The 26,419-nt window shown below is 43.5% G+C and overlaps 1 protein-coding gene and 1 pseudogene across 1 annotated transcript in view; one reads left to right on the plus strand and one right to left on the minus strand.

Annotated features, from left to right (window-relative positions):
- Window positions 1–924: 924 nt before the first annotated feature.
- LOC142426726 (high mobility group protein B2 pseudogene) lies at window positions 925–1,570 on the plus strand (annotated as a pseudogene).
- A 15,459-nt stretch (window positions 1,571–17,029) lies between these two features.
- Window positions 17,030–26,419, minus strand: part of EXD1 (exonuclease 3'-5' domain containing 1) — a 30,525-nt gene continuing 21,135 nt past the window's right edge. The window contains 2 exon segments of the mRNA XM_075532290.1: window positions 17,030–17,863; window positions 25,718–25,909. Coding sequence (XP_075388405.1) covers window positions 17,030–17,863; window positions 25,718–25,909 — 1,026 coding nt within the window.

The following is a 26,419-nucleotide window of genomic DNA, read 5'->3' on the forward strand; positions in this document are numbered from 1 at the left end:
TGTCAATCAGGTCAGAGCCTGATGAAGCCTGCTTGTGGGCGTAGCCTTCTCCTGAGGATTCTGAGACCCTCCTCTCTCCCGGCTTCATCTTGCTGCGAAGGACCCACACTCAGAGAGCGGGAGGAGCCACATGGGGACCCGCGCCAGTGCTGAGATGATCCCACTGCCACTGGGTCCACAGGAAGTCGCACCCACTGGCCTATGATCTTCCTGAATTTTGCATCCTTGCACGTGCTGGGTGAGTCTGAAGAGGAATTCATGGGCTAATATCAGACTGGGGATTTGATCTGAACTGGGCCGGAATGTCTTATTGAAGCATAGTTACTTCCTGATATAAAGTTCTCTCTTACACATATATGTGTCCCTGGAATTGTTTCTCTAGTCCACCCGGACTAACACACCCCAATAAACGGAAAGTCTGTAGCCATTGCACCGTAACGGGTGCTGAAAGCAAAAAGAGCCAAGGCTTGACCTTATGAGCCTTCTGCTATAACAATACACCACATTGAGCATCAAGCCTGCCAAGCCTCTGGATCGTGCTGCTAATGAACGGTAACTACAGAAGGCGTGTGGTACCTTACCATCAGTGCGATCCAGACTGGGGACACCCCTGCAAGCCCAAAGCCCTGGTTTCTTCAATACTTATTCCAAGAAGGGATGGAGGGAGAAATGCAGAAAAGCTGAGAAAACACATCAAGTTGAAAAATAACTAAAACTAAACCCTAGCATCTAGACCCACTTGGGATAAACCACACAGAAAAGTAAGGGAAAGACTGCAACACCAGGGGCTGAGGATTGTGTTAGCGATGAACCACCAGTTCCCTGCGGTTTATCGCAGAACCTCCTCGGCCAGATCTGACTACCTCGCGGAAATAAGGAACTGCTTTTCAGCTCACACCAGATCCAGAATCCACGAGCCTCACGATGGGCACAGGAGACCCCAACAAGCCGTGGGGCAAGGTGTCCTCGTGCGCCTTCCTTCTTGGTGCAGACGTGCTGGGAAGGGCACAAGAAGAAACTCTCCTGGGCCAGCGTCACGAGTGGAAACACGCAGACTCAGCGGTCAACTTGGCCGAGTTCTCCAAGAAGTGTCCCGAGAGATGGCAGGCCATGTCTGCAAAGGAAAAGTCGACGTTTGAAGATTTGGCAGAAAGCGACAAAGCACGCTAAGAGACAGGGAGATGAAAAATTACGTTCCTCCCAAAGGTGATCAGATGGGAAAGAAAAAAAGACCCCAAGCCCTTAGCAGGCCGCCATCTGCTTTCTTCCTGGTGTGCTGCGAGCATCGCCCAGAGGTCACCCAGGTCTGCCCACTGGGGATACTGGAAAAAAAAAAGCGGGGGTAGGGTGGAGGTAAAACGTGGTCAGAACAATGAGCCAAAGATAAACAAGCCTCTGGACAGAAAGCAGCCATGCTGCAGGAGAAAGATGAAAAAGATGTGGCTGCAAACCGTGCCCAGGGCAAAAGCAGAGCGGAAGGAAGGACCCTGGCAGGCACACCTGTCTGAAGGAGAAGAATGAGCCCGAGGGCGAGGAGGACGGAGACCACGAAGAAGTGGCTATCCTGTAATAATCTATGGAGGGTCTGCGTGTGCTCAGGTAGTTGTTTAGCTCAGCATGAGAATTCAAGGGGCAGCTTTAAGCTTCTTGGTAAAGGAAATACTTTTTAAAAATGCAGATTGTAGCTTTTTGGAGGGGCTACTACACGGTTAGATCTTAAAGCGTCGAGAATGTTTCGTTTCTTGATCTATGTGTGGTAGCACAGCAAACTCCTAGGAATTAGCATCGACAGGAAATTTGGGGGTTTGGGCTGTTTTATTTTGTTTCGGTGATATAATTTGATATTTGGTGATATATATTTTAAAAATGGAAAGTAAAGTAGTGATAACGATCAGAGCGGGGTGATTATGGAGAAAAGCAGGGGCTGGGATGAGCTGGTTCATAGTCAGCATTTTCTGGGTAATATTCAGCGCTGCAAGTTCCATTGTGTGATGTGGGTGGTAGCTTCACCTAGCTCGGGTCACACCTAGAGTACTCACCTAGCTTGGGTCACTCCCTTGGAGACTCTCTACTGGCAAGGTCACTCCCTTGGAGACTCTCTACTGGCAAGGTCACTCCCTTGGAGACATTGCAGAAGACAAGCCACATGGACGCAACCAGACGTCGGAAGTCGGAGAAGCCGCAGAGAGACCCCTGCCAGCACTGAGAAGCTTACAACGCCACTGGACCCAAAGACTTTCTACCCACTGGCTTGTGAGCGTCCTGCATTCGGCTTCGCTGCATGTGTTATAGATTGGTGTCAGACATATGGGCTCATATCAGACTTATGGATTTGATCTGGAGTTAGCTGGGATGCTTTGTAAAAAACTCTCTCTTACACACACAGACTGAGTCAATGTATTCGGGATGAAGAAATCATTGGTCTTGAAAACTCTCTCATGCTATCTCTGGACTTCTTTTTATCACCAAGACTATTTGCTTCCAACGTCCTCATTCCAGTTGCCACTAATACCAATTGACACTTGATAAAATGGGTGGTTGATTTCAGACTGATGTAGTTGGTAGAATTTTTCAGTTTCTTTATTACTAATTTTAGTGTTTGGTGAGTAAATCTAAATCACCACTGTAGTGACAAGACTTTCTGGTACTACCATAGATATTATCCTATCACAGAGCACATTAAATTTCAAGATAGACCTTGACCAAAAAAAAAAATTCACCTATCTAGGGTTCATGAGGGAGGAGGGAGGAAGAAAAATGAGCTGATACCAAGGGCTCCAATAGAAAGAATATGTTTTGAAAATGATGGTGACAACATGTACAGATGTGTTTGACACAATGGATGGATGGATGGATTGTGACAAGGGCTGTAAGAACCCCCCCAATAAAATTATATATTTTAAAAAATTTTAAAGAACATTTACCTTATTTTCCTAAGCTATAATACAAGCTATAACATGAGGGCCTTTGGAAATACTATGCTTAGTGAAATAAGTTGGTCACAAAATTTCAAATAGTGTTGTTGGACACTGTGTTGATTTTGACTCACAGTGGTCTGTGTGCAACAGAATCAAACACTGCCCCACCGAGCCCCAGCCTCACCATCATTGCTGTGTGAGCTCATTGTGGCAGCCATGGTGTCAACCTGGTGGAAAGTCTCCCTCTTTGTTGCTGACTCTCTACCAAGTACAGTGTTCCTCTCCAAGCAATGGTCCTTTCTGAGGATAACATGTCCAAAGTATGGAGGCCAAAGTCTCACCATCCTCGCTTCTAAGGAGTCACCAGTCTGGATAAAGAATGAATCCACCTTGCTTGCTTGGGGCATGTTAGAGGAGGACGTCCTGTTTGGCTAAGTAAGGGCCCAGAATGGGGGAGCTTCTCTGTGCGCTAGATTCCATGACCTAAGGATGGACTCAAACAGGCCAGTGATGATGAGGATGACACAGGACTGGGGAACATTTGGTGACACTGTATAGAAAGTCACCATGAGTCACAGTTTACTTGATGGGCTCTATCTACCTTTTTGCTACGCTCATACAATCTTATTGGTGTAGGATGGGTCCTAAACCTGATTCCTTCTGAGCGGTGTCTTATATAAAGGGCAGAGTAGACTTAAGCACACACAAGCAATAACGATGATGCGTGAAGATACATCTTCAAGCAGGCAAGCAAACCAGAGGATGCCCAGGGCCCCCACCCAGGAAGGACCCTTCCCTAAAGCCAATGTCATGATTTGACTACTGTTCTCCCACACCGAGACAATACATTCTTGTTCTTTAAAGTCACCGCTTGCGGTAGTTTTGCTACGATTGGATTGCAGTAGGCCAAAAGACACTCTGTAAATGGTACCAACTTCTAAAGGCTCACACCAGAAACCTGGGAATTGGCCAAGATTCTGTCCAATTTTTCAAATATCTTTCATATTTACCTACTGCCACCGTGGGGCTAGGCATTAGTCTGTAACCACATCTACTCCTATAAAGATTTGTAGTCTCAGAAACTCTATACAGAATTGACTCGGTGGTGGTGGTGGTGGGTTTTTGTTTTTTTTCCCCTCTGATCTACAACTTCTGTATCCATCTTTATCCCTGACAAATTCAAACTTTGGCAACAACTATGTGTTTATATACTAGTCTCCCCAATACTATTATTTCTCCCTTTTAATCCATCCTCCAATTTAGGCCACGAAGATCTATAATTTACATTCCTGGTCATCTCAGCCCTTTGTTGATGATTCTTCAGTGGTTTCCTTTAGCCTGTAGGATAAAATCTACGCTCCCCAACAGAGCACAGAAAGCCTTGGGTGGTTATCTGATAGCAGTTCCCCAACTTCCTTTGGCCCTGTACTTGGATTCCTTTTGGTGAATTACTTTCCCCATTGGCAGGACAATAAATAAGTCAAGCTGCTCTGAATGGGTGGGTCTGTGATACAAGATTAATGAGACTCTTTCTCAAGATTTTAAATCCAGAGTAATGAGTCAAGTTATATGGAAAAGAAATATATTGACCCTAACTCATGCTGACAGATAGTTGAGTAACTACTGGTGCCTGGAATTCCAAGCTGCCCTTGATCCTATCTCCAGCTTTCCCGTCAGTTCTGTAAGCCAATCTTTCCAATCAAGTTCCCCTTTGTTTACACTAGCCAGAGCCAGTTATCTTGCTTATGAAAAAAACTTAAAAGCAAAAACCCTAACAGCTCCATGGATCCTGTCCATTTCCTCAGCATTCCTTCTCACTGTCACAGCCTCCCCCACTCCCCATTACAACAGTGTACTCCTGTCGTTCTCCCCCCACCCCTTCTGGGGAAAGTGCTATTTTCTCTGCACTACTCTTTCCTGCTAATGCTCTGTTAATACCAATTACTCATTTATACACACACACACACACACACACACAGAGTAAGAGAGAGAAAGATAAAAAAGTATCTATATAAAACCATAGAACCTGTCATTAGGCAAAAGTGTGAAGCTATTGTTTTGTTTCTCAGCATATCCTTCATCCATGTTGATCACTCTGATGGCAAAGTGCTGTGGCCATCTCTCTGACCCAGGGGTTCTCAACCTCCCTAATGCCGCGGCCCTTTCATACAGTTCCTCATGTGGTGGTGACCCCCCCAACCAGAAAATTATTTTCATTTCTACTTCATCACTGTCATTTTGCTACTGTTATGAATCGGGTGACTCCTGTGAAAGGGTCGTTTGACACCCCCCCCCAAGGGTCGCAACCCACAGATTGAGAACCGTTGCAACCCTTCCATAAGAAATTCTATGCTCTTCAATTGATGGCAAGTCAAATCAGCAGTTTGGGCATTCTTGTCGTGTGTTGTGAGGCGCCATCGAGACGGTTCTGCCTCATAGCAACCTGCTGCCTAAGAGAACGCAGCACGGACCTCTCCGGAGCTGTCCTCACAGCTGTCCCCATGCTGACACACTGATGCAGCCATGGTGTCCGTCCATCACATTGAAGACCTGCCTCTTTTCCCCTGCCAAAACCTGGTGTCCTTCTCCAGGGGCTGTTCTGTACTGACAATATGTCCAAAGGATGTAGACCAAGTCTTCCCCTCTTTGCTGCTAAGGAGCACTCTGACCATACTTCTTCCAAGACTGATCAAGGGACTTCCCAGTGATCATTGAGTTTGGGGACCCAAAAAAATCTGAAGGGATGAGATTGGGGCTGTAGGTGGATGGGGTGAGTTTCCCACAGAGATTCTCAGAGGCCACTCCTTGCCACCCTTGGAGAATGAGCAGGTGCATGATTGTAGGAAATCCCTTTTTCCTCTCCAATTCAGTTTCAACTGTTTGAAAACTTCCTCCCAACAAGAGCCCGTGATCTTCCTGCCTGAGTGAATCTATCAAGATTATCCCTTTGGGATCCCAATAAAAGTGTTTATAACCTTCTGTGCTGACCTTGAATTTTAATTGCCCACCAGATCCCCTCCAAAACCAATTTTGGAGGTTTTAGGTTTTGGGGTGGGTTTTTTTTGGCGGGGGGGAGGGGTGCGGATTAAGCATCAAAATTAAACTAAGACAAGTGTATTACTGAGAGAATTTGTCTCCAGCTGTTCATGCAGAGACAAGTTTAAGCACATTTTATTTGAATTAAACTCATGTGTGTATGAGCTTGGAAGCTGGAAACAATACTCTTTTTACTCACGTGTGTGTGTGTGAACCTCATGAAGGCCGTACCTGGTCTCCTCCGACTCCTAAGGCTAAAGGCTATGAGACAGGGGTCACACACGCCTCTACCTCCCATCCTTTTCAGCGTTTCCGAGGTCACTGCCCCTCCCACGGCGCTCCATGTGTGTGGCTGGGTTTGATCGTTCATCGCAATGGCCACACAACCTCAGACAGTGCTCCCAGTGATGAGGTTTATTGAGGAAGTTACCTGGGTACACTTTGGGGGAGACATGCACAGATAAAGTTGTTCATCAGGACAGTTCCTTCGGTGCTGTACTCACAGGTAGACCTCCCTCTGGCATGGCCACGTGCCTTGACCTCCGCCCAGCTTGCGCAATGCTACAAAGCTCTTGTCCGGCTGCAAATAAACATCCACGGGGCTTACAACTTTGCTCTCAGCCTCCACTCCACAGTACACAACTCCAGCTCCATGTGTCAGCAAACCCATCTCCTCCAAGTGCCCAAAGGTAGCCCATCCCACAAGCTAGCTTCCTGCCTGCAGGCCCTCGGCTTTACTTGCTTGGTGTGCTGGGAAGTCTATTGCTCTGTCCCCTGCCCTGGCTCCTGGTTCTCTCCTGCTGCTTCTCCATTACTCCTCTGGTGTCGAAGCTACTTCCTGGATCACTGAGTTTCAATGCCCTGGAATCTCAGGGTCCAAAGGACATGCTCCTTTCCTGGCACTTCTCTCTTGCTGGTAAGAAGAACCCCACCTCCTGCTTCTGAGTCGGCTGGTTTCACAGTGTCATCAATTACTCACAGCTGAATCTAATAATCCTATCAGTCTCTTTCTTCCACCTTCTTAACTCAACCCATCAGGAGAATGAAGGTCATGTGATGAGAGTGACAGAGGCTGTTGCTAGAGGAGCCATATTAAATAATTTTCCGCATAGCAGTGTATCTGTGTGCTTTTCCATGTCTCTACTAGATCCCAAGTTGACAGTAAGTAAGTGCTGTGCCTCTCTGATCTCAGGTTCCCCCACCCAGTCCAGTGCCTAGCTAAAAAAAAAAGGCACTCCATCTGGTTGTTAACAAATCCCCAAATGAAGCCCATTGTGGGAAACACCACGGTAAGATGGGAGCCGCATGGTCCGGTGTTCTCTCTTTTCAGTGGCGAGTATGAATATGTGCTACTCGTAGCATTACTATTACCTACGTTTCATGTCTGAAGTGCAAACGACTTTACTTCAGAAAGAAGAATTCCTTCCCTCTAACCTCTACATTTATTTCAATCGCTGTTTAAAAAGAATTCAATAACCAAAGTATACATAAAACTTGGACAACCTACAAATAATCTAATCATAAAAGGGTTAAAAAAACACTTGAATAGACCCTTCATCAAAGAGGATGTTTAAATGGCCGCCAAACACACGAGCAGACATTCAGCATCTGTGCCCATCAGAGAGATACATACCAAAGCTTTGACGAGATACCATTGCTTTCCCACTGGGTGACTTAGATTTAAAAAGAGAGAAGAAGAAAGAAATGAGAGGGGGAGAAAAAGCAGGAAATAATAAGCATTGGTGCAAATGTGGGATTGAAGTTCTTACCCTCTGCTAAGGCATCACGGTGAGTCCAGTGAGTTCAGCACTGAGTGGAGCTGCAAAGTTGGTGTCCAAACCCAGCAAGTGCTCTGCAGCAGTAACACGAGACCACTGTTCCCTCAAAGACTGACCGTCTCAAAAAGCTCAAAAAGTTCTACCCTGCCCTACACAGTGAATAGGAGTCCTAAGTGATAACACAGCAGTGGGCTTGGCTGGTTTGGGATATCGCTCACTGGCAGGAATGCAAAATGAAACAGCTGTGGTGGAAAATAGTGCGTTGATTCCTACAAACAACAATAAGTTACCATAAAAACCCACTGTTCTTACGTCAGTTCTGACTCACACTGAATGTGGACTTCCCGCTGGTGGTTTTGTACAGCTGACCTTATGAGCAGGCCAAGTCGTAACCCACATAGCCCAGGTCTCCTTACAACCCTGGTATCTCAGAATCCCACAGGGACAGTTCTGCTCTGTACTAAAGGGTCGCTTTGAGTCACAATGGACTCAATGGTCGTGGAGTGAGGGACAGGGTTTCACAGACTGCCACTCTCGACAGGAGCGCACAGCCTCGTCTTTCTCCCGAGGAGCAGGGGATGTGTCCAGTGGCTGACAGTGCTCAGCAGCTCAGCTCCTTAAAACGATCATCTGACCCAAGAGTTCGACTTCTAGGTATATGCCCCAAAGGCGTGATAGTAAAGATATCAGTAATTACTGAAGCAGGATTCACAAGTAGTCAATGGTGACTGTACTTACCCTCCGTGCCCATCCACACGTATCGATAAACAAAACGCGATACACACATCCAATGGAATACTACTCAGCCACCAAGGCCTCAGACAGTGCTCCCAGTGATGAGGTTTATTGAGGAAGTTACCTGGGTACACTTTGGGGGAGACATGCACAGATAAAGTTGTTCATCAGGACAGGTCCTTCGGTGCTGTACCCACAGGCAGGCCTGCGAGAAACGAAGTCTTCGTATGTGCTACAGTGAAGCATGGAGCCGGAGACATGCTGAGTGAACCACGTCAGTTAGAAAAGGCGACAGGTGCCGCAAAGATGGATTCGAACATAACAACAGTGGTGGGAGGACGCAGGACTAGAGAGGGGTTGCTTCTGTCGTGCATGGGATCACTATGAATCAGAACCAGCTTAATGGCACCTACTAAGCACAACCATATTATATGACCTCGCTTATATAAACAGACCCAAAAAACAACCCGGCAAATATGAGTAGGAATCGACACCACAACAGTAGCAGAGACCAAAGGGTATCAGGTTAATGATGGTGGAAATAGCACATTGATCAAGGGTCACCTTACACCGCTGGTGGTTGTAACTTCCATCAATAAGTGGTATACCTGTAAAAAGTTTCATTGGTAAAAGTTGTGTGATCGATATTTGTTTATAACAAAATTAATAAAGGAGGATTTTGTTTCCTTGGTTTGGACATTCAGGGCCTGCTTTCATGCTATGTCCCAGCTGATTGGCCTAACAGAGTGTTCGATGCTTCTGTTTTACCTCCAGGGGTCTTAAAAGCTTTTAAGAGCCCATCGAAAGCCCAGCAATTGGTTTCTTTCACCTAGAGCAGTGGTTCTCAACCTTTGGGGGTTGAACAACTCTTTCACAGGGGTCGCCCGATTCATCACAGAGCAAAATGACAGTGATGAAGTAGCAACTAAAATAATGTTACGGTTGGGGGTTCACCACCACATGAGGAGCTGTGTGAGAGGGTCACGGCATCAGGAAGGTGGAGAGCCGCTGTTGTCTAGAGCAACAGAGGAAGGAGGAGAGGCCAGACATGAGAATGTGGAACGTAAAACTAATTGCATCCATGAACAACGGTCTACTTTACCATGAGATCAGAAGCACTGGACAGTGCGCAGGTCAGTCAGTGCCCAGGTCTTTTGAGCAATGATTCCATAGAATAATCCTATGGGGGGGAAGAGGGGAGGGTTTGGAGGACAGAATTTCATATTCTCATGGACTTTAGACTTTCTGGAGCCATAGACAATGGACGAACTCCTGAAATCATTGCCCTGAAATAGTCTTTAAACCTTAAACAAAAAACATCCCCTGAAGCCTTCTTAAAACCAATGGGGACCCAATGCCCATCTGTAGACAGCTGGACATCCCTTGCAGAGGGGTTGTGGGGAGGAGATGAGTCACTCAGGGTTCAGTGTAGCAACAATGAAACTTAAAACCTTCCTCTAGTTCTTGAACGCTTCCTCCCCTCCCAATTATCATGACCCCAATTCTACCTTGCGGACCTGGTTAGACCAGAGGATGTACAGCGGTGCAGTAGGGATCTGGAATCTAGGGAATCTAGGACGGATGAACCCCTCAACACCAGCGGTGAGAGTGGCGACACCGGGAGGGAAGGGGGTGTAGATAGGGAGAACCGATCTTGGGGATCTATGTGTAACCTCCTCTCTGGGAGATGGGCAATGGGAAGGTGGGTGAGGGGAGACGCCAGGCAGTGTAAGATAAGATAAAAGAATTATTTATAAACTATTAAGGGAGCAGGGGGAGGGGGGAACCGGGGAGGGAGGGGGAAGGGGGGGAAAAAAGGAAACCGAGCTGATTCCAGGAACCCAAGCGGAAGGCGAATTTTGAGAATGATGAGGGCAACGAATGTATAAGGGTGCTTTGCTCAACTGATATATGTATGGATTGTGATAAGAGTTGTATGAGCCCAACAAAAAAGATTTATTAAAAAAAAAACAACAATAGCTTAGCTTGACAAATACAAAAATGTCGGCTCAAATAGTCTGCTGTTTTAAGAACATATGAGAACAAAAAAAAATGGCAGCTCAACTAGGTGCCTTGGAGGGCGGTGAGTTTGATGTCAGTGAGCGAGGAACAGCTCAGAAAGGAGATGAAAATATTTGCACAACTCAAGTCTCAATGTCACTACATTGCACCTATAGAAACTGTTGAGTTGGCCGATGTTTTGCTGTATATATTTTCAACATCAAGGACAAAATTCATTTTAGGGGAAGAGAAAAAAGCAAACTATGAATGGTATTTTAACAAATTACACAATAACGAGGAGAATTTCTTTCTCTCTCATTTCCTTCATTACTGGAACTGGCTGAATTTTGGCTCTTCCTCGGGAAAGTTTTCGTAAAAATTTGTTTGCATTACAGGCCTATTATTTAAAACACCCAGGCTTTAGTGATCAGGTGGCTTTCAAATTATAAACAACAATGTACTTTGGGAAATTAGAGAACTCCAGAATGTGGACGTTTGTCATCAATCAGAGACAATACTGCTGCAATGTGGAGAGGTTATTGAGTTTAAGTTATCGGTCCTTCTGGCTTACATCACAATGAAGGACCTTCCATCAATGGTTTCATATCTACCAGTTTACATTCTAGCTTTTTGGTGGGGAAAATCAGTATTACAAGGTCTTGGGGAGTCATTATAAGTCTAGGTATCGGGACTAAAGCTAGGAAATGATGGGACAGAGGAATATTTCACGACAAGCTTTTCTGTACTGTTTACTTTATAGCCCTGCTTATGTATTGCTATTTATTGGAAATTTTTTATTTGACTATAATAGCAATACATATTGGTTCCTTACATTCATTGAAATCATTTGGCATAATGTTATACCTCTAAGACTTATTCCCCGTACACCTACTAAACCAGTGGCTTACAAATATTTCCTTTTAACAAGTATGATTACAATAACATTTATATACAATAAAATCATCTATTTTACGTAGCGTGTATTTTGGCAAATGTATACATCCAAGTAGCCATCACCCAAATCAAGACAGAGTAGGCTTCCTCACTTGGAAGCTTTCCCTGTGCCCCTTTTGTAGTCTATCCCAGCTGGTGTCCCTAAACCCGGCCACCCCAGCTCGGCTTTCCATCCCCTTGGATGAGTTTGAGTAGAATTTCATAGAATGGAATCATACACTATGCATAATGTATCTCTTGTTTCCAATTGCGTAGCAAAAAGTTTTGTGATTTTTCCATGTTGCTGGGTGTTTCAGAGATTGTTCCTCTTTATTGCTAAATAGCCTTTCGTTGTATGGAAATATTACAGTTACGAACATCTGCGTCCCCGTCTCGGTGTGGAAAATGGAATTTTATTTTATGTGGATAGTGGAATTTTTCCACGCACTTTTTGAAACTCCCTCACATGCTTTTATTACACCGGGAATAAATCTGTAGGGGTGGTTCCTGGGATGATAACTCAGGAACTTGCCAAATTGTTTTCCCAGCTACAGCTGCTGCGCATCCTGCCACAATTTACATTGTTAGTCTCCAAATGAGCGGTTCTCAACCTGCCTAATGCCGGGACCCTTTCATGCAGTTCCTCATGCTGTGGTGAACCCCCCCAACCAGAAAATGATTTTTGTTGCTACTTCATCACTGTCATTTTGTTACTGTTATGAATTGGGCAACCCCTGTGAAAGGGTCGTTCGACCCCCAAAGGGGTTGTGACCCACAGGTTGAGAACCGCTGCTCTAATTGACAACAACTTTATTGATCCATATACACCTAGGAGTTGAATTGCTGAGAAACATGGTTAATGTATATAGAATTTATAAGAATCATCAGAATTCCCAAAGTGGTTCTATCATTTTATATACTGTCGTGAGTTTATAAGGAGCTCTGGTGGCTCAGTGCTTAAGCACTCAGATACTAACCATAAGGTTGGCAGTTCAAACCCATCAGCTGTTCCGCGGGGCAGGCTGCACCTGTACACATGTACAGCCTTAGACATGCTCTAGGGCTGATCTACTCTGTCCTCGGGAGTCAAAATGACTCCGAATTGAATGGACAACAAGGGGTTTGCTTGTTTGTATAGTGAGTATGTATGTCATGGTATCACGTTCTGGTTTTAATTTATCTGATAAATATGAATACTGAACGTTTTTTCATGTACTTATTGGGCATTCTGATGCTTTCCTTTGTCTTTGTGAAGTGTTTAAATCTTTTGCTCATTTTAAAATTGGATTATTTTATTAAAGAGTCATTGTTAGATTTCACTATAGACTACTGAACACAAATCTGTCATGTGAATATGTATGTTGCAAATATAGACCCCAGTCTTTGACTTCCCTTTTAAAAAAAATCATTTTATTGGGGCTCATACAACCCTTATCACAATCCATCCATCCATCAATCCATCCATCCATCCATCCATCCATCCATCCATCCATCCATCCATCCATCCATCCATTGTGTCTAGCACATTTGTACATTTGTTGCCATCATCATTCTCAAAACATTTGCTTTCTACTTGAGCCCTTGGTATCAGCTCCTCATTTTTCCTTCTCTCCCACTCCACCCTCTCTCATGAACCCTTGAGAATTTATAAATTACTGTTTTATCATGCCTTACCCTGTCCGATGTCTCCCTTCACCCACTTTTCTGTTGTTCATCACCCAGGGAGGAGGTTATATGTAGATCCCTATAACTGGTTCTCTCTTTCCACCCTCCCGGTATTGCCACTCTCACCACTGGTCCTGAGGGGTTCATCTGTCTTTGATTCCCTATGTTTCCAGTTCCTATCTGTACCAGTGTACATCCTCTGGTCTAGCCAGGTTTGTAAGGTAGAATTGGGATCATGATAGTGGGGGAGAGGAGGAAGCATTAAAGAACTAGAGGAAAGTTGTATGTTTCATCATTGCTACACTGCCCCGACTGACTCATCTCCTCCCCGCAAACCTTCTGTAAGGGGATGTCCATTGCCGACAGATGGGCTTTGGGTCCCTACTCCACACTCTCCCTCATTCACAATGATATGACTTCTTTTGTTCTTTGATACCTGATCCCTTCCACACTGTGTTGCTTCTGAGCTAGACGGCCGCTTGTGAAGGGGGAAAGTCTTTAATTACAAGTTCCTCTTCCAATTGACCCTACCTCCCAAGGTGCTGTTGTGGTGCGATGGTCCAGTGCAAGGCTGCTAACTAAAAGATCAGTGGTTCGAGCCCATCAGCTGCTTGGTGGGAGGAAGATGAAGTCCTGTAGTCGGCTTCCATAGACTGTGACCTTGGGAACCCTAAGGAGGCAGTCCTGCTCTGTTGAGTGGATGGCAGCAGGTTTTGGTTTGGGATACAGTGAATGAGAGAGAGAGACAATAGAGAAATGTCATTTGGTAGGCAAAGTTGTATAAAGGAGGTGATAGTGATTGAGGGGTATTTTCTTAATTATTTATAGGGCATTACTTTTATAATCACTGTCCTTTTGATAAGTGTACTTGGCTAAGACATGAGGAGCGAATTGTCTCCCAGGTCCCCCAAGCCTCTTCTCAGTTTGTGCTAGGACTTACTATTTTGTGTCCAAACGGATACTAGAGTGCTACCAAAATCCGAGTCCACCGCCATAGAGTGGGTGCCAACTCACAGCACCTATACGACAGTGTAGAACAGCTCCACGGGGCTCCCCACGGTTGTAAATTTTTATGGAAGCAGACTGCCTCATCTTTCTCCTTTTGAACAGATTGTGGGTTCGAACTGCCAACCTTTCAGTTAGGAGCCCAAATGCTCAACCCATTGTACAACCAGGGCTCTTTGATCATAGGGTGTTAAAATTTGGGGGGTCGTGTTAGGACTTCTGAAGCCCACAGGCAGACAGGAGGTAAAGCCATTGCCATGTTTCCACAATCTGCCAAGAAATATTGGTTCTAGCCTTCGTGCTGAATTCACTGCGCTTTTATTTAGGGAAACAATTTAACCTTGTTTCTCAATTCTAAAACTCCGAGGGTCAGATTACTTGGAAGAGTCTCCCATTGCAGGTCATGTACAGAAAGGTTAGCTGAGTAAGGGGAGAAGTGGGAAAGAAGCTAGACACTTGGCGACCCAGGAGTTAGAGAAACCAGGCAGGATGGCTTTTGAATCCACCATTAGGAAACTAGAGAATACAAACCGGACTAGAAAATGGGCTTGGAACAGAACCCGAAAGATTCGAGGCAAGAGTGAGTAAAGAAGTCTGAGTAATGCCATAGTGTACCAGCCACAGGGTTGAAGCACACAGGCATTTGCCCCCTCTTTCTTGGCAGAACCTAACTTCTAAATCAGGGATGAGGACCGAACGCCCTGGCCGTGAGCCACGGAAGGTCCATGAAATCATCGACCCCAGCTAACATCACACGCCTCGCCAAAGACAAGCAGCGCCGGTCATCACGTTAGAAGGGGATTCATTAAATGTTTGGCCAGTAGGGTCTCAAATGCTATAAATAACCAAATGGCCCTTGGCAGGAAAAGGTTCCCTACGCCTGCAGTCTCAAAGGAACTTGGGTAGTCATTCCAGGTTAGAAAGAAGACCTAGAGAAAAATGGACCAGGCATGAAGATTTCCTTTAGAAAATACTAGGAAGGGGTCCAAAGGTCTCATTCAGTCCTGGGAGTCGAGAGTGGCTCTAGAATACCTAACTCACTGCTATACAGTTCTTTCTGAGGTGCAACTTTGCATCTTTGAGCTTTTCAACACAGAAGCTACTAGGCACGCAGAACCAGGGAACCCTAGAAATGTCCGGAGTCTGACTAAAGAGGGGCATTTATGCTAATTGAGCTAATTTAAAATTTAAATATGGCTAGTGGTTCCCGTGCTGAATAACAGAAAATGTTCTTTTTTAAGTCACACAACCTATGTAGAGTCTTTTTTTTAAAGATTCTTTTTTTTTTTAAGATGTTACATAGAAAGACAATGTTTTGGAAATGAGGATGGCAACATATGTACAAGTGCACTTGATACAACTGAATTATGGATTGTTATAAGAGCTGTAAGAGCCCCCCCCCAATAAAATGATTAATAAAAAGACCACACACTTAAAAAAATAAATAAAAGGATGCTACATGCTCCTTTTTCTTGATAAATTATGCTATAGCAATAACTTAATGGTTCCCAAAGAAAATAACTCAATTTCAAGAATTCATCCCCCCCAAAAAAAATTTCATCCCTAGAAAAACCATATTTAGGGCTTGTTATGATTAAGGTAATCAACTTGGGTAGGCCATGATTCCTAGTGGTTTAGAAGATATTATATAATCATCCTACACTTTGTGACTTGATTTGAGACATGGACCAATAGCCCACCATCTGCCTTGCAGATTTTTAATCTGGAGAAGTCTCTGATCAAACACTTGATCCATGGGTCAAGCCTCAATATGTCAGCCTCTACCACTGTGTGAGCCATTTTATTGAAATAAATCTCTCTACATATTTGAGGGGGCTTCAAAAGGTTTGGGGAAAAGGTCCAATAGCTCTTAATTCTATTTTTCCATGAACTTTCTGGAACACCCCCATAAATTTATGAATATATACTTCACTGGGTTTTATATATATATATAATATATATATAAAATATATACTTCACTGGGTTTCTCCTTTAGAGAACCCAGCCTAAACTAGGGCTTAAGCTGAATCAGTATGTATCTAAACTGAACCGGAAACAACCTTGGTCCCAAGTAGCTTTCTAAAGCAGGGATCGGGTGAGTGAGACAAGGCGACTGCAGGATCGAGTCAATGGTTCTTAGGTCAGCCTTAAGCTTAGTTGAGACTAGACTTAGACTCTGGAGTTTGGAAGACACAACACTTCTTTCCATGGCACTTAGAATAGAATCGACTAAGATTGTCCAGAAGTTTTCCCTAAAGATAATAAGTAGTAAGGTCCTGAACTATTTCAAATTACTGATTACTATGGAACTAGAAGTCTAGACATTTACCAATTTATTCCCACCAATCCAGAAAAGTGAGAGATAATCTACTGATGAAACAAGTTTATTGCCATTGTACACAATGTAACTTGCACGTATTATAAATTAGCAAAGCTCGGTACCATCTGAATCCCGTCATCCTAAGAAAGTGTGTCAAGTACAGCAAAGAATGGAATCAAACTTCAAGTGTACGTAATGCTGCTGCTATTAATCGAATCAGGTCCAACTCCTGATGACCTTATAAGGAATCCAAGAGCTTCTGCTTTGTTAGCAAAGTGGACAGAACCGTCAAAACGTATATGAGAACAAGAAATGAAAACGGAGTTACTGATGCCAATAGTAACACTGTTGTTCATCTATGACATAAGGGGGTCATGGTTAGTCAACAATTCAGAAATACAGTGAATATTTTTCAAAAGAGTGATACAGGTGTCAAGCATCAACTTTTGTAGACTTATGGCAGGGTTCTTAAGAACCTCTTCAAACCAACCTAAAATTAAAATGTCAAAGAATTCAAAAAAACAAAATTGAAAATTCTTTCTGACTCTAAGGCCAAGATTTTTCCCCTTCTTTAACATTCTCCTCTAAAAAAAATTCTCCTCTAAACAAAAATTATGGGAACATTTCTGCATAGCGACCTAATCAGAAACTTCGCTTCTTCTGTTATATAACTTATGCCCGCCAACCCTAACCGAAGTATTAGGCCTCTCGGAGGGAGGCCGGAGCTTATGCTTTCCCCTGAAGCTTGTGGCTGAGGCCCGAGCAAACTTAAATGAGAAACTTTGCCTGAGCTGGCAGCTCCAAATAAACACCCCGATGGCAGTGGAAACGAGCCAATTGGATGGCTTGAAAGACAGGTTGCTTTTCCAAGGCAGAATTACAGGAGGATTTATCTAGGAACCAGTCTTCTCCAAGGCTGGACAGGGAGAAAGCGTGGGATGCATAGTTTTTCTTAAAGGATCAAAGGAGTCACTTGGGGAGAATGAGACATCTTGCCTGGGGGGTGTTAAATCTTTGTTGTCTATCATCAATAACCGCTCTATCTCCTCCTTCAGAGAGAGTCTTGGCTGAGCCTCGTGCTTGGGGATCTTAGTGGGTCCTCTTTGAGCTGTTTTCTGGTCCTTTGACCTATTGGAATCAGGGCAAGAGCCCTCGCAGGCTTCTGTTCCCTTTAGGGGAGGTAAAGGTTGCAGCTTTGTTTCAGTTTGTTTATTCTTAGATTTTTGTTTCAACACATCCACATCTTCTTGAGACTCAGGAGCTTTGGCTCCCCTCGAAGTTTCGCAAAGTAAGAACCCTCTTGCTTTCCCCTCCTTGTCTGCTGTCTTTGCCGCTGGTTTCTTGGCTTGTAGCACCGACCTCATCAGAAGCCCCTGTGCATCCACCCGATACTCTTTCACAGCATTCTCCCTGCGCTGCTTCTGCAAGTCCTGGAGTTGCCGCAGCTCCGCTGGCAGCGCCATGCAGCTAGGCTAGGAAGAGAAAATGCACACAAGTCTACCATTAATGAAACCTTTGAATATAGGAAACTAAAACCACTTGGACGAAACAGATTCTGACCAGCAAGGGTCTATTCAAATGCGTTCCCAGAGCACCCTCTAGTGCCTTCATCCATGGTTGGTAGTGACCGGGGAGTCTCTTGCAACTCATGGTGCCCCCTGAGCGGGCAGAGCGGAACCGTGATGGCAGGTGTGTAAGGATGTGCCCCTTGGAAAGTAGTTTGCCAGGCCTGTGGTCCTAGGTGCCTCTGAGTGGACTCGGACCACGAACTTTCCTGTCTTTAGTTGAGCACGGGAGCACGCATCTGTGGTTGTCAGGGGCTGTCCTGACGCAGAGACCCTGTACAACAGCATGAGACACTGGCCAATCTTGCCTCAGCCTCACAGGCTTTCTCTGCTGGTCCCATTGTTGCAGCCTCTGTGTCAATCTAGCCCCCGAGGGTCTTCCTCTTCTCCACTGCCCCTCTTCCACACCACGCATGCTCTTTCCCCAGGGACTGCCCCCCCTCTCCATAATATGTCTGAAGTACATGAAAAAGAGGAAAAAGGTCTCACTGTCCTTGCTTCTAAGGCGCATTGACTATGCTTCTTCCAACGCAGATGTGTTTGCTCGCTACCTGTAAAAAACTCACTGCCCTCAAGTCGGTTCTGACTCAGAGCGACCTGAAGGACAGAGTAGGTTTCTCTACTTTAGGTTTCTGAAGCTATAAATCTTCACAGGAGCAAGAAGCCTTGTCCTGTGGAGTAGCTGGAGGGCTTTGAACTGCAGACTTCATGGTTAGCTATCCAATGTGAACCTACTATGTCGCTAGGGCTCCTTTTTCTATGTACAGTGGTCCTATTTTTTTTCTTAGAAATGTAAACATTTGGAAAAGGTAAGGAAGCCACCTGATTATGTGTGTGAGAGAGAGAGGCAGAGAGAAAGAGGGAGAGAAGATGAAGATTACACCCTGGCAAAGAAGTCTCCCTCCTAATCCAGCCCCAGTTGCCCTATCAGGTACATCGTCTAAAAGCAGCTCCTTGTGTGTCATTGCTGTTGTGGTTGCCGTGCCCTCGCGTAGATTCTGATGTATACTAACAACACAATGCAGACACTGTCCTGTCCGAGCCCATCCCCACAATTGCTGTTCATGTTGAGGCCATTGTTGCAGTCACCGTGTCCCTCCATCCCACTGAGGGCTTTCTCTCTATTTACCAAGCATGATGTCCTTTTCAGGGACTGGTCTCTCCTGAGAACATGCCCAAAGTCTGTGAGATGGAGTCTAGCCTTCTTGGCTTGCTTTAAAAATTTTTTAAACTATATTGAAAAAAAGAACACACAAAATCTCCTTCCCACATGCCGTCTCACTCAGAGTCAGAAGGTGAAGGTCCAGAGCAGAGGTTCTCTTCGCTGTGGGTGTGTCCTTGTGGGAGCGGGTGTTCCTCAAGGAAGGAGTTAAGTGTGACAGAGATGGAGCCAACCGGTCCCCGAGGAACACTCTGAAGGACCAGAAGGGGAGGATTTCATTTTTATCAACATCAACTCAAAAATGGAACATTTCCTTGGTCAGAAGTATCTTTGATCATGCAATGGTGTCATGATCAACGCACTATCCATCTTCCTCTAGTGATAGTAATTGTGCACACTCGATTTTATCAAAGTTCCTGAGTCTGTAGGCTGCAGATCCGTCAATGACTTTCCAATGAGTCAGAGCACCCGCCTGTCTAATTGCATGTTCTGGAGACCCCACTTCTCCATCGTAGAAGGCAGATTTCAGTCGACTGTGTGGCAGGGAGCACGCAAATTTCCTTCTGTTCACTCTACGGGAGATATTACAAAGTCGTCATGTGAAGAGGGAACCAGAGAGTTTGCAGCCAAGCCATCATGTGAAGAAGGTATTTTTAGAAGACTTTTCAGCAAGTTAATAAAATATTCTGTTTTTACCCTGCTCTGGATTCTGTGTTCTTTTTCTTTAAGGGGAGCACCCGCCCCCCATCTGCAAACTGCACTGCCGTGTTGATCCTGACTCACAGTGACCCACGACTGTCACGGTAGAACTGTCTACCAAAGGCTTTTCAATTTCTGGATTTTCACAAGTAGGTCACTAGGACTTTTTCCCCTCTAGGAATCGAACATCAACTTTTGGGTTAGTGTCTGTGGTGAAGTGAAATTATTTGGGTTTGCTCTTTTGGCCATTGAGTAGGTTCTGCTCCATAGTAATCCCATGCACAACGAAACGAAACACTGCCTGGACCTGCACCATTCTCACAACTGTTCCTATGCTTGAGCTCACTGCTGCAGCCAACAATGGCTTGAATGTCCAACGTTCACATGCATATGAGGCAATTGAAAATACCATGGCTTGGGTCAGGTGCATCTACATCCTCAAAGTGATATCCTCACTTTCCAATACTCTAAGGAAGCCGAGTGCAACAGATTGACCCAATGCAATGTGTCTGTGGATCTCCTGATTGCTCCTCCCATGAACACTGACTGGATCCAAGCACGTTGAAGTCGTGGACAACTTCAACCTTTTTGCCATTTATCATGATGTTACCTTTCGGTCCAGTTGTGAGGATTTGGTCTTCATGAAATTGAGTTTAATCCACACTGAGGGCTGTAATCCTTGATCTTCATCAGCAAGTGTTTCAAATCCTCCTCATTTTCAGCAAGCGAGGTTGTATCATCTCATATTGCAGGTTGCTAATTAGAATTCCTCCAATCCTGATACTGCATTCTTCATCATAAATCCAGAATCTCTGGTTATTTGCTCAGCACACAGATGGAATACATATGGTCAGAGGATACAACCCTGATGTATCCTTTCCAGATTTTAAATGACGCAGCATTCTCCTGTGTTCGTACAATTACCTCTCGGTCCGTGTACAAGTTCCACAAGAACACAATCTGGAATTCCCATTTTTCTCAAGGTTACTCAGAGTTTATTAAGATCCAAACACTCAACATGCCTTGATATGGTCAACAAAACTCAAGTAAATATCTTTCTTGTATTCTCTACTTTCAGCCAAGATCCATATGATGTCAGCAATGACGTCCTTTTTTCCATGTCCTCTTCTGAATCTGGCTTGAACCTCTGGCCTGTCAATGTAGTGCTGCAACCATTGTTGAATGATCTTCAGCAAAATTTAACCTGCATATAATATCAGTGGTATTGTTCATCATTTTGTCATTCTTTGGGGTAACCTTTCTTTGGAATGGGAGCAAATATGGATCTCTTCCAGCCTTCTTTGCTTTCAAGGAGACTTCTGGCTGTGCTTCTTTCTGTTTGTCTGTTGTAGCAGTTGTGGTACTGGCGAAGTCCATCACTCAAGTCACAATTCACAGGCATCAGTTCTTCGTGGGTCTTCCTTGTGTATAGTGCAGCGTTCGCACACGTGTTAGACGACAGAAAATACCACGGCTTGGCTTAGGTGCACCTTAGTCCTCAAAGTGCCGTCTTTCCTCTTTGACACTGTTAGGAGCTCTTGGATGGCACATTTGCCGATGTTATGCACCATTTGATATCTTGACTGCTCTTCTGTGAATATCTGTGGAGCCAAGGGAAATGAAATCCTTGACAACTCCAATCTTTTTTTCTGTTCATCATAATGTTGTCTATTGGCCCATGTGAGGATTTTTTAATTGTGATCCATACGAAAGGCTTCAGCCTCTGATTTTCAACAGCAATGCTTCAAGACTTCCTCACACTCAGCCTGGAAGGTTGTAGCAACTGCATATCGAAGGTCACTAAAACGTCTCTAATCCTGACGCGGCATTCTCCATGTAGCCCAGCTTCTCACATTATTTGCTCAGCAAACAGATGGAAAAAGTATGTAAGGGAAACAATCTTTCCTGATTTTAAAGCATCTAGTAGTCACTTGTTCTGTTCAAAAGAACAATCTCTTGTGTAACCTCCCAGAAAAAAATCCACATATATATGATCACAAAAATCCCTTACTAAAAGCTTATTTTTTTATTGGATTACATTTTTAAGGTTTTAATTTTCTCTTGGTTCTGTATTTTAATAACTCTTTCTAAAAATATTTTATACAAATGGTAACATACTTTCTGTATCTCGATTTCTTTAAGTAAAATTTTAACTTTAAGATTTCGTTATATTGGCATTTTTAAAGGGTTGTGTGTATTATGATTTATTTACCAAAACCACTATTATTGGATATTTGAGTTATTTCCAGTCTTAGCTCATAACATCTCCAATAAAGAATTTATTCAGAAAATGTCCTCTAGTTACATGAGACAAATGATTTTTCTGTGTACTTTTTAAATAGTTTACAATATGTCATACAAAAATCTTAAAGTCAAATTAATTACTGTCTTCTTCTATGGGTTCTGAATTGTGTTAAATAGAAAAGCCTTCCATACTATGAGATATTTTTTTATGCTACATTTTCCCTGATAATTATATGGATCCATTTTTATGTAAATTCTTTATGCATCTGAAGTTTATTTTAATGTAATGAAAAAGGTTGGAATCTGATTCTGATTGCCCTTCTGCACCATAATCAATTTCCTAAAACCTAAGGCCTTTCCTCACCTTTATCATAACCATATTGACAGATAGATACTGAATCTGTTTCTGGGTTCTGTGCTCTTTTTCATACACCAATCCCAAACTGTTCTACTGATTGAATTCTTATGTTTTAATGTCTGTAGGACTTGTCACACCCCCATATACATTATCCAAATTTTCCAAAATATTCTTGCATTTAAAAAAAATCTGTAACTGTAATTACAGCCTGTCAAAATAATGCAGTTAATACTTATATCAGAATAGTTAAATTCATCGATTTAGATATAATTGATAACTAAAATATTTAGTGTTCCCATTAATCTAAATTTATTTTTTATGTCTTCAGTAATATTTTACTTTTATTTTTAAAATTTGTTTTTCCCTGTCTTTATATTTATTTTTATTCTATATTTCTTATTATATGTATTTCTAGGTAAGTATCCCCTTTTTTAACTGGATTTTTTATTGGGAATTAGGTGGTGGGTTCACATTTCAGATGGCACCCTCTCCTTTTTATTACAATTATAAATGGGCTCTTCTCTTCATTGTATCTCCCAGCTCTTTATAGTGGTATAGAAATACTGCTGACTGTTACACGTTCTGTTTATGCCCGGTCACCTCCTATGTAGAAAGTCTTTTTACCTGCTGCCGTCTTTTCAGTCATTTTCTTCAGCTTTCCGATTGTATTATCTGTAAGTCATAGAGTTCTGATTCCTCCTGTTCAGTTTTTATAGCTTCTAGCTTCCAGTTCATTCGGGGTTTCAAGCCTCAGCTTTGACATTCTGAGTGAAGCAGACAGTAACTGAAACAGACCGTTTACAGGTCAAGCTCAGGAATTGAAGAGCTGGAAGGAGCCAAGCAAGCCCTAAGGGAGCCTGATTTGGGAGACTGAATTGCTTCTGGGACTGAAGGCAGTGACCTCACCACCCTGCCCACCCCCACTCCACGCCGTGCCCATGCCCCCACCACCTCCACCCCGCTCTGTGGTCAGCACATTTGAGTGGGCACCCCTGATTCCCACTCTAGATTCAGTGATTTGGTTGTTATGCAAAGTGCGTGCTACCCTTGTTTCTAAGCGAGAGATGGAGTGTCTAGTGCTGAATCCTATTTTTCCCCATTCCAATTACCATTCTGGTTCACCCAAATTTTAAAACTTCAGATCCGTTTTGACGTCTTCATCGGCCATGACTAAACCAAAAGAACTCGTCTGAAGGCCTCGTTTGACTGCACTGCAGTGAGCTTCAGAAAAATGTGAAAATACTGCTTGCTTCTCCATTATCCCTGATCTTATTTCTGACATTAATGCAACTAATGATATCTGGTGTTCCTAATGAAGAACCATACCGTATTCCAGCTTGAGATATATTTGTTATATTAGAGAAGTATTCAATTATCTGAGCTTTAATGATCAACACACAGAGAATATTGTGAAATGCTTTCTCCAGCGTTTATGAAGATGATAATCATAAGATTTGATTGAATCTACAGTAAATTTCCAAACAGGGTGTCCTTGACTAGAGATTAGTCTTTCTTTATTTTTTTAAAAAAATACTATTATTTGGGCTCTTACATGTCTCATCACAATCCATACGTTCCTCCAGTGTGTCAGGCACATTTGCACATATGCTGCCATCATCATTTTCAAAGCATTCTTTCTCACTTGAGCCCCTGATATCAGCTCCCCATTTCTTCTCCCTCCTTCCCGGCCTGCCCTCCCTGACAAACACTTGATAAGTTATAGATAATTTTTTCCCATATCTTACATCGTCCTCCATTGCCCCATGCCCACTTTTGCGTTATTCGTCCCCCAGGGAGGGGCTTCTAGTTTGGGAGATTAGTCTTTCTTGATAGCATGTTCAAAGTAAGCCAGATAAAATTCTACCATCCCTGCACCTAAGGAGCATTCCAGTTTTCTTTCTTCTAAGACTGATTTTTTTTTAATCCTTATCAGTCCCTGGTATAATCAATAATAGTCTCTGTCAACAACACCATTCAAATGCATCAATTCTTCTACTGCCTTCTTTTTCCATTTTCCTTGATTTCTCGTGCACAAAGGGCAACTGCAAAGTCATGGCTTGGATGATGCAGAGGTTAACCATCAAGCTCACATCTGTACCTTTCAGAGCTTTCAATCCGTCTTTTGCACCAGATTTACTACTGAAATATGTCAATTGATTTCCTAATTGCTGTTTCCAAGGGTAGTAGTGGTTATCGATCCAAATAGAATAAAATCCCTGATAATTTCAATTATTTTTCTCTATTTATAATGATGTTGCTTACTTATCCACATCTTTTTTAGTAAACAAGCAACTTTAAAAAATGAAAAACTGTTCTTAGGTCATGAGTTATACCAACACAGGCTATGGGCTAGGTTTGCTCTGTGGGTACTAGTCTGCCAACATCTGCCATGTAATTTTCATATATTGTCCTACCTTCCTAACAATAATAATGGCCAAAAAATTAATAATGTTTTCCTATTTTTCCATTCCTTCCATAAATAAAGTCTTCATTGGACAATAAATAAATAGATAATGAAATCTTACACATATCCATTCTTTTACAAACATATTTTGGGAGACATAACTTAATAGGAATAAAAAGTTGCTTGAATGGTATTGATTAACCACAAGCCATAGTTTTTCTTTCCAATAATATTTATCACCAAGTTTTGTCAAACAGAGAAATTTGCTACAACTGTGTAAAAGGAACATCACTGACCCTGTTAGGTGACAGGATAGGGACAGGGTTGTCCCTCGCCATGCCTGAAGGCCCCCATCAAGGAGGTTGGAAGAGAATCTGGCAAGCCTTAGTCAGCCATAAAGACTAACTGGGCGTGCTCCAATTCAGGCCCTCCCCCCACCCCAGCCAGGTGAGTGGTATACCTGGGTGGCCCAACGTAGGCCAATGTGGTCAACCAATACCTTTGACCACACCTCCCCAGCTTTAGATTTAAATACCTTACCAGCAGGCCCACCCCCTTTTTTTACCCCAGCTTTCTGCCCTCTCCCCTGGGACCCTGGGCCTTGCTGAGGTCTCTCTGGCCTCAGGTCACCACATGTGGGCGAGCAGGCCCACAAAGTCGCCCCTGTTCAGTGAGCCCCAGTGTGGCATGCTTCCCCAAAAGAGCGTGTACTCTTTGAGACTGTAAAACCTGAAATTCTGTCCTTTATAAAAACCCACTTGGATCATAAGCCAGGCTTCGGTGTGAATTCTTTCTCATGCGAAGCCAAGAACCAAGATATTTCCCACCAGAAAAATCTAACAAACCCTCCATGAAAAATAAGACAGAAAAAGATCTATAAAACATTATACCAACCTCCATGCCTGCCAGCCTGTCTGCAGATCCTTCTCGGTAGGTGTGTAAGTACCCATCCACCAAGGTGGTGAGGTCGGACATCATTTCATCTAGGAGCACCAGGCGAAGTGGTAGCAGGTAGGTAGTTTCCAGAGCCAAAATCTTCAGCAAAGTAGGTGAAAGAGGTCGTGCATACCACACTTCTGGGTTTTCCTAGAGGCACCAAAACAATTTTCTGAGTTGTACGCAGAACCTTAAATTGTTGCTGTTTGGCTTAAAACACTGAAATTTTCATACACACAGATATTCTGTGTATCAGAACTTTAGACCTGGGTGTAGGTCAATGATAGCTAATACGGTCATAACTGAAGTTTGCATGCAACACAATTCTAACTAGTTTCTCTTTGTAGCTAAAAAAACAAAACAAAACAAGAAACAAAACCAAAAGAGTCTACATTACTCTGAGAGAAGCAACTGAGATGATTTGGGTTCTGTCCTCTTAGTCCAAGGTCACCTGAAAAGCCCTCGTCCCAATTTGAAAATTTATTTCAGAGTATTTTTTAACTTATAACCAACAAATGTGGATTCAGATCTATTTGAACCACAAGCACACTGTTTCCATTTGGAACAACTTAAAATTTTGCCACTGCGAAACTCATCACAAAGTTGAACATATAAGCCATCCCCCAGGGGGATGAGTAACAGATATGTGGGTGAAGGGAG

Source organism: Tenrec ecaudatus, chromosome 14 (assembly GCF_050624435.1).
Source record: "Tenrec ecaudatus isolate mTenEca1 chromosome 14, mTenEca1.hap1, whole genome shotgun sequence".
NCBI classification, from domain to species: domain Eukaryota; kingdom Metazoa; phylum Chordata; class Mammalia; order Afrosoricida; family Tenrecidae; genus Tenrec; species Tenrec ecaudatus.